Source organism: Sinocyclocheilus rhinocerous, unplaced genomic scaffold, assembly GCF_001515625.1.
Source record: "Sinocyclocheilus rhinocerous isolate Xijiao unplaced genomic scaffold, SAMN03320098_v1.1 scaffold533, whole genome shotgun sequence".
NCBI classification, from domain to species: Eukaryota; Metazoa; Chordata; class Actinopteri; order Cypriniformes; family Cyprinidae; genus Sinocyclocheilus; species Sinocyclocheilus rhinocerous.
In genome coordinates, this window is record NW_015642843.1 from 409,766 (window position 1) to 418,221 (window position 8,456).

At 37.9% G+C, this 8,456-nt stretch overlaps 2 protein-coding genes across 3 annotated transcripts in view; one reads left to right on the forward strand and one right to left on the reverse strand.

Moving 5' to 3' along the window:
- Positions 1–334: 334 nt before the first annotated feature.
- LOC107756847 (TELO2-interacting protein 2-like) lies at positions 335–6,052 on the forward strand. Of its 2 annotated transcripts, XM_016574151.1 has the most exons (9): positions 335–583; positions 839–855; positions 1,026–1,676; positions 2,995–3,181; positions 3,575–3,667; positions 3,760–3,944; positions 4,725–4,868; positions 5,019–5,175; positions 5,487–6,052. In XM_016574151.1, exons 3-9 carry the CDS (start codon positions 1,051–1,053, stop codon positions 5,574–5,576), a joined length of 1,482 nt encoding a protein of 493 aa, XP_016429637.1. In that variant the 5' UTR covers positions 335–583; positions 839–855; positions 1,026–1,050; the 3' UTR covers positions 5,577–6,052. The 2 variants fall into 2 exon arrangements, with proteins under 2 accessions (XP_016429637.1, XP_016429638.1); XM_016574152.1 differs by lacking the exon at positions 335–583 and having other exon boundaries at positions 829–855.
- A 690-nt stretch (positions 6,053–6,742) lies between these two features.
- The window catches only part of LOC107756848 (protein MAK16 homolog), a 9,570-nt gene continuing 7,856 nt past the window's right edge, over positions 6,743–8,456 (reverse strand). Inside the window, exons 6-10 of the mRNA XM_016574153.1 lie at positions 8,386–8,440; positions 8,122–8,196; positions 7,943–8,038; positions 7,293–7,358; positions 6,743–7,197 (exon numbers count right to left, since the gene is read on the reverse strand). Coding sequence (XP_016429639.1) covers positions 6,979–7,197; positions 7,293–7,358; positions 7,943–8,038; positions 8,122–8,196; positions 8,386–8,440 — 511 coding nt within the window. The 3' untranslated portion in view covers positions 6,743–6,978. The remainder of the gene's footprint in view (positions 7,198–7,292; positions 7,359–7,942; positions 8,039–8,121; positions 8,197–8,385; positions 8,441–8,456) is intronic.

Sequence of the window (8,456 nt, forward strand, 5' to 3'; positions counted from 1 at the left end):
AATGATTTAGAATTCATATAAAAGTAAAACGTATAATTTTTCATTATTGTAAATTGCATTTTTTGTGCGTTAAATGTGTGAAAGATTCATGAAAGTGTACTCTCTATAAGTACATGAGACTATTAATTTAATTAATATTACAGTAGTTTTTTAAGAATATACTTTGGACGGTGCACATTACAGTAAATGCAGACACGTGTTAGCTTAGCATGAGATGGGATGATACAATTTATTAACAATCTATTTGTCTAACATACAATCAGCTTACCAATAGAAAAATGCAGAAGTGTTTATTCACTTAATTTCTGCACTTACCGCGCCACCTATTGGGTGTTGTATCACTATAAATGGACAATTAAAACCGAACGGCGTTTCTGAAATGTGTGATAATTTGTATTTACCTGTAAACGACACTTAATATCACTTCACAACTGCTTGGTGAATAGCACTTTTCTTACCTCAAGTATAACTTACTTCGCTTGGACGTGTCGCTTCACATGGGAACTTTTTGAATAGTCAAGTTTCTGGGGAAATATTTTAAGGTCGCACTTTTAAACAACAGCGCTGTCTAAATACAAGTAGGGTTTGATAAAGTAAAAAAAACAGGAATAGGATTAGCACTTTATGCAGATGATGGAGCATTATGGAAGAGAGGACGCAATATAAAAAAAAATAGTTAAAGGCATACAGGAATCAATTAAAAAAGTGGAGAAGTGGTCCCTGGATTGGGGTTTAAAATTTTAATTAGATGGGATAATAGCAGCACAGGGAGATAGTGTTATAATATTACGCAGACAGTAGGGAGGATAAATTGTCAGGGAAGACTACTACAAGTAGGATACGTGCAGTTTATGGGTAAATCATTCCCATATAAGTAGTTTTTTAGTACAAGGAGTAGAACTGAATCATTGAAATTATTCCTAAAACACAAGCTAGAGCTGTTAAGGCCGTGTTATAAAAATTAGCGGTCTGGAGCCGCTAGTAATACTTTTTGTCATATGGTCTTTGTATTTCTCTATGGTCAAGGATAGTAAAATATAAGACACCGCAATGGATGTGGCACACATTCTTCAGGAGATGAAAATCAGAGATGCAGCGGATTCCTGCTACTCTGCTTTCAGCCGCATTGATGAGCGGCTCGAGCTGGAAGAAGCGCCGGAGGGACGAGCGTTCATCCTGGGGGAGACCGCGGAGCTGCTCTCGCTCGCTCCGCTAGACTGGCTCTTCCCTGAAGCGAACGCTGACCTACGAGGCCAGTATTTGGGCTTAGTGAACTCATTCACCCGTTACGCTGCCCTGCCACTTTGTGACACAGACAGCGGCACTTTACCTGCCAAAAGTTACGAGGACATACCGGCCAAAGCCCAGGCTGTTAGTGCCGTGTTACTCGCGCTGTCCGCGCAGATTCAGAAAGCGCTGGAGCATCAAAACCGTCCAGACATCAGGCCTCTAGTTCGCACACTAGCCCCCAGCTTCTGTATATTCTCCGTTACACACCTGCTGGAGCAGCCTTGGAGCAGTGCAGCCTCCAGAAACAGCGCTCGGGAGCTGCTAGCATCAGCTGTGGCGCTGACGGGCAGCAGGTCAGTGCAGGAGCTGCTGTCTGGAAAACCTGGCGAGGGCCAGAAAGGACTTCTGGGGCCAGTTCTTGACACACTGCAGCCTGAATTAACCAAGTAAGTTTCAGAAAGTCAAAGCACTGGCCTCTCTCAGCTTTGCAAAAAGTATATTTTTAATTAAATTGGCTCTGCAAAACTATATTTTCTAAGCAAACTAGAGGGTCAGTTCCTGTTATGCAGTACATTCAAGACACCATATACTGTACATCTTAATGTACTATATAAGACACACTGCTCACAATTTTAGGCTTTGTGAGTGTTATTTTTAGAATCAGGTTTCTTTTTTTATTAATATGACGGTGAACTTGGAAGCATAAGGGCTACTTAAGTCAAATTATAGGAACTTAATTAAATATTAAACAATATGGACATTTCTATAGTGAATATGCATTTTTTTTTGTTATGTTTTGGTTTAAAATCAGAAATACAAAAAAGGTGTGGACATCCCACAAACCCAATAAGGGCTCAGGTGTGGGAAAATAAAGCAAGAAATTAACGAAATGGCCACATGCTTATGTAACTGCTCCAAAAAAAAGCGTTTTAGCTCTAAAACTAGCTCCTAAATCTGTGAAACATTAGGAGTAGTGAAGAGGACTCCTAAGTCACTAAGACCAAGCCACAAACTATCCTAAAATGGCTGTTGCTGTCAATCTGCCTCGGAATATAAACATTTTAGAAACATCTGATGATAATGAGCTTTTAAAAAAGTATCACCTTTGGTTTTGGAGGTTATCCCAACTCCAAATGTTCCTTTGATTTATATCCTTGTTTTCATTAACCAGCTGGGCAAGAAGTAACAGCTGTTCTTGCATCCAGTTTGGTTTTCTTTTACATTTGCGTGTCTTACCATCAGCCATGATTATTCTACTCTGTTAATTAAAAAAAAACTTAAATACTACAATTTAACTTTGGGGGGCCACCACCGTTACATGCTGTTTATATGCATATTCACTAATTATGAGAAGCATACATGTAAGAGGCTGACTATTAGCTGAACATATACTTGTTTAATTAGTGACACTTATCCTACATTTTAAAATCTCTATTTGAATGTGGCAATTAACATTTTTATTTTTAAACCTTTATTTGAATATGGTAACATAATTTTCCGCTCCACAATATTTCTATGAATAAATCTCTGACAGAGATCCCTCATTTAGTAATCACACAAAAAAATGACTGAAAACATTGTGGAACAAGTATGGACTGGTCTAAAAGCGTTTAAATCTTGTGTTTGAAATCCTGTTCATTTTCTTGCCATTGTGTAAATGAGTGTATTTCTGAAGATCTGCTGTTCTTCTTTAAAGACATCACAGGAGCACATAATAATATGGTATTAAATGCACTCAAGCTTGTCCTTTGTTTGTGTGTTCAGGGAGAGCTGGAAGCGTAACCAGGCAGTGAAGCATGTGTTCTCCTGGATGCTGGTGCAGGTTGAACGACCCTGTTTAACTGAGTATTTGGAGAAGGTGTTTCCTCCATCTCTGCTGTTATCTGATGATTATCGCACAGAAAACAAAGTACTGGGTGTGCACTGCCTGCATCACATTGTTCTCAATGTGGTAAGTCATTCTTGTAAATATTTTGTTCACCACAACTATCTACAAAAAACTTGTCCATGCAGAATATTTTCATGCCAAAAAATGCCCCAGAATCTAAATACGGCATCATAAAGACACTGCTGATATGAATGCAAAAGGCAATCCTAGAATGTATTGAAGTGCCACGAAATGAGTTGATGGATTGATAAATATACTCCTATTTAAATCCTGATCACTGTATCTTTAACAGTCCATTTATCCTCAAAGATTGTTGTGTCTCTGAATTTGAGTCGCTTTTATTGTGCTCCTGACATTCATAAGCAAGACATTCAAATCCTGGAGGACATTATAAGCCAGTGTTTTTTTAATATATGTATTTGAAATGTGTGTTCAATTGATCTTCTCCTTTCTTAGCCAGCTGCTGATCTGAGGCAGTTCAACCGAGCTCATGTGCTCTATCATGCTGTCTTCAATCACTTACACACATCTGAAGCTGTACTCATACAGGTGAGGCTTTCACTCACACAGTCCATGTGTGTACTTGAACACAGATGTTTAGTTTTCATTATGTATCTCACCTTACTGTCTGTTATTTTCAGGTTGTGCTGCCCTGCCTTCTAGACTTGCTGTCAGTCCTTGAGAAACCTCCAGTGCACTCAGGTTTACCACGCAAACCAAACCGCTTTGATGTTGTGCTCCGGCACATCTTGACATACATGGAAATGGAGCACAAGCTTGACCTTCGTCGTGTTTATGCCAAAAATCTTGTCTTATTTATTGAGAGGTGAGGTCTAAATAACGCAAGTAGCTTTCTCAGTATTAGTGATTTCAGTAGTTATGTTTACCCTGAAGATGTAAAGAAGTATGTAAATTCTGTGACAGCAATATTTGTTATCAAACATACACCTCAGGATATCTTTCATTTTCATGTGATGTCATACCAAAAATGAAAGATTATAATCAGTTACTTAGCCTCATGTCGATGCAAACCCTTTTTGCAAAAAAACTTCATCTTCGATACGCAGTATTTTTAATATTCTCATCATTTTTTGTCCATTGGAAAGTCCACACAACCAATACTGCAAGCTTCAAAAAGTTTATAAAGACATTGTAAAAGTAATCCATATGAATTGAGCGTTTTAATCCAAGTCCTCTGCAGAGACAGTCTCACTTTTTATGATAAACAGATTTCATTTAGGCTTTTATTCACATATGAACATTGATTAATGCACATTCATAGAGCTCATCAAATAATAACAAATGTTAGAACATTTTTGGGTGAACTATTCCTTTAATGTTAATTGATAGCCAAACGACCATTTTGGCATTGTCTTAGGCTACTGTTGTTGGTAGCAAAGCATTTCTAAAAATCTCACCAATAGCCCGGTCACATTTTTGGTGAGTTTTGGAAAAAAAAAATTTTGAATTCATTTTCATGTTGATGTATTTGTTACTATGTTCTTCATTTAAAATATTCTTAACTAACTTGATTAGCATAATTGTTGTAATATTACTCAACTTTAGCTACTTTGATGTTCCAATTTGGCATGTTGTTATCTCATAGGATGGGTATAGTAATCATTCGTCACCTGAAGAGGCTGGAGAGGGTGATTGTGGGATACTTGGAGGTCTCAGATGCTCCAGAGGAGGAAGCCAGACTAAGTATCCTGGATGCTCTGCAAAAAACTCTACAGATTGCTTGGCCACGGTGACCATCCATAGCACTATACAACATCAGTGCTTCAGTGCAACTACATGAAAATGACTTTTTACATCAGTTTTTACATGATTCCACTCTCTTGATTATATCAGATGTATCTCACACTAACACATTGTGTGCTTTTATGTATATTTCTAGTATGGAGAGGAGGATGGGTTCACTGGCTCAGAGTCTTCTGAGGTTTCTGGTTGACGTCTCATCAGAGTCATTACCCACCCAGCTGAAAGAGCAGCTCATGACCCAAGCGTCCCACTGTTTACTGCTGCTCGACCACTGCTCAAAGGGAAAACTACAGGTGAGAATGACTATTATTATTCTTTATATTGAATCTTGTGGTTATAGGAGAAAGAATTTCAGCCAGAGGGGTAAAAACTGTTATCTTATATTTGTTTTATCATTCTGTTTCAAGTTCACAAGTGAAAGTAATAAAAATGTCAGATTTATACACCAGTAATCCTCCTTACGAGTTACTAATTAGAATTTCATCATGCTTACAAAGCTTTTATGAAATGGTAAAAGCATCTTTTTACTCTGATACATACTGCATGCAGTTTAAAGCTGTTTTCTCTCCGTCTATGTTTTCTTATTTACCTTGTTTTTCTACAGACTCTTCTGAGAGAGCTAGACAGCAGTTGTTTGTCTGAACCTGTGTTGAAGTGTATCCAGAAAGTCACTGCAGCATCTCTGTGTCAGTAAGCTGTCAGAGTATTTGCCGCTTTTGGAGTTGACGTTGGCTCAGTAGAATCTGATTAAGTGATCAGTTCACTACGTGCTATGAACAAAATACACTGTGTGTGTGCTATCCAGGGGAACTGGCGTTTTTTGTTTGATTTTTGCAAAAATAAAAATTATACAACCTCAAAGAGATTTAGATTTGCAGGCTGGTTTTGAACATGCTGTAAAACTGGGACATTTCTGGGGACACCAAAAAAACAGGTCTTTCATCCTACTTTTAAGATACTTCATTAACGCATGCTTCAGGTTAGATTGCTAACAGCATATAACTGTTAATGAAGGTTTTATTTCTTTTCTGGCACAATTTTGGCCTCTTCAATGGTCAGCATCTCCACTTCAGATGTGCTCAGTGAGTTGTTGAGGCAGTTAAGCAAAGGTTTCAGCTCATGTTGTCACTTCATCAGAAAATGTCTGTGCACAATTCGATTGTGCATCAGGCCCGTTCACACCAAGGACGATAACTATAAAGATAACGATAAAGATATAGTTCTAAAAATCGTTCTCAATATTAAAGAATAGCAGAGGCCACACCACAACTATAACAACTATAACGATAAAGACATATCGTTGGAATCACTTTCAAAACGATTTTTCTCCAGCTGATGAACGATAAAAAATTGACAGCCAATCAGAATCCATCCTGCTGTAACGAGCTCGAGTCGAGAATTTAAAGCGGCAGACGCGCGTGCGCTTAGAATAGACAGACGATATCTTTTGCTGGTGTGGACGCTAGTATCGTTATCTTTATAGTTATTGTTCTTGGTGTGAACGGGGCTTAATAACACATACCAGTGCTGTCAAACATTAGAACTACTTATAGAACTAAAATAGATTAAAATGACTTCATACTTTTTAATTTCTTTTTAAAGCTGCAGTCCGTAACTTTTTTTTGGTTAAAAATTATCCTGACTCCAAAGTACACAATGGAACATTTTTTAAAAACACTTACGCTTGCAACAGCATAAGTACAGATGAGACAGGCCAATGTACAAACAATCCCACATTAGAGATTTGGACAGGAGTGTATAAACACACACACACCAGTGTACACTGTTATTGAATAGAGGTGTTATATCAACGATCAGGTTTCATGAATTGGAAATGTTCCACACACAGCAGAGTTTGACTCCAAAGTACACAATGGAACATTTTTTAAAAACGCTTACGCTTGCAACAGCATAAGTACAGATGAGACAGGCCAATGTACAATCCCACATTAGAGATTTGGACAGGAGTATACAAACACACACACACCAGTGTACATTGTTATTGAATAGAGGTGTTATATCAACGATCAGGTTTCATGAATTGGAAATGTTCCACACACAGCAGAGTTACTCTGGTGTGATCAGCAGTTCAGTCTTTATGTGGCCTTGCTTTTCTGAGCTGGTTCTGTCTCTTGTTCATATTCCATCTCTACATAGGCCCGTTTTTTCCTGATTGGGCCTTTGAGTGGCGCCTTTCCTTTTGATTGGGCCTTGGTCTTCTCTTCCTCTAACTCTTCTTCAGACTCCTCTTCCTCACTGGATTCCTCTTCAGCCTCCTCTTCTTCATCACTGCTGCCCTTCAGGTTGTTCATATCCTGTAAAACATGCTCAGTGTTGAAATAATGTCACTCTTTGAGAGATTAACCATGTTTTTTTTTACGGAATTTAATTTTTAAACATAAAATATTACCTCAAAATCACTGAGATCACTCTCTTCAAACCCATCATCAGCAACAAATTCTCTCGTCACAGGCTCCTGAAAGACAGAAACAAGACCACATAAGTATATAAATAATTAGAACACCAGGCAGTCAAACTAACAAGCACTACTTAATATGCATGCATGCCATTTCAAATAAAGTTTATTATATGAACATAGGTCAAAGCTGACTCCAAAGTACACAATGGAACATTTTTTAAAAACACTTACGCTTGCAACAGCATAAGTACAGATGAGACAGGCCAATGTACAAACAATCCCACATTAGAGATTTGGACAGGAGTGTATAAACACACACACACCAGTGTACACTGTTATTGAATAGAGGTGTTATATCAACGATCAGGTTTCATGAATTGGAAATGTTCCACACACAGAAGAGTTACTCTGGTGTGATCAGCAGTTCAGTCTCTATGTGGCCTTACTTTTCTGAGCTGGTTCTGTCTCTTGTTCATATTCTATCTCTACATAGGCCCGTTTTTTCCTGATTGGGCCTTTGAGTGGAGCCTTTCCTTTTGATTGGGCCTTGGTCTTCTCTTCCTCTAACTCTTCTTCAGACTTCCTGTAACAGACATACAAATAATAAAAACACTAAGCTGACAAAAAAATAAAGTTAATACCTCTTCATCTTCCTCTTCCTCTGATTCAGTCTCCTCTTCCTGTTTTTCCATTGCTTTATCAAAGGCGTGGATGGGGAAGTTGTATATGTCTCCATACTAAAAGGGAAAAAAGAAAACTTTAAATGCAATCACTGATCTGGCACAAAAGCAGGAAAAAGATGTGCCAAAGATGCACTTACCGTTCCTTGTTTTAGACGGTCTAACAGTTCTTTTTCTATGGCATTTTCCAGCTGAGCAGCAATAAGAGCTTTTTCCTGTTGGTAAGAATAAAAAAAATGAGTAAATGCAACACATTTAACTCCACATTTGATGCAAAGAGAGTTGTTTTTAAAAGAATGGGTTAAAAAAAAACAGAGGTAGGCCTGTTTAAATGCTCAAACAAAATAAAAATACAAAGACGGGGATATATTCAGGAATTCACGTATGATCAGTTCATCACTCACCTCTCTCCTCTTTTCTCTTCTCTCTACTTTTCTACTTAGTAGAACCAATTTTCTCCTGTAAATTAAAAAAC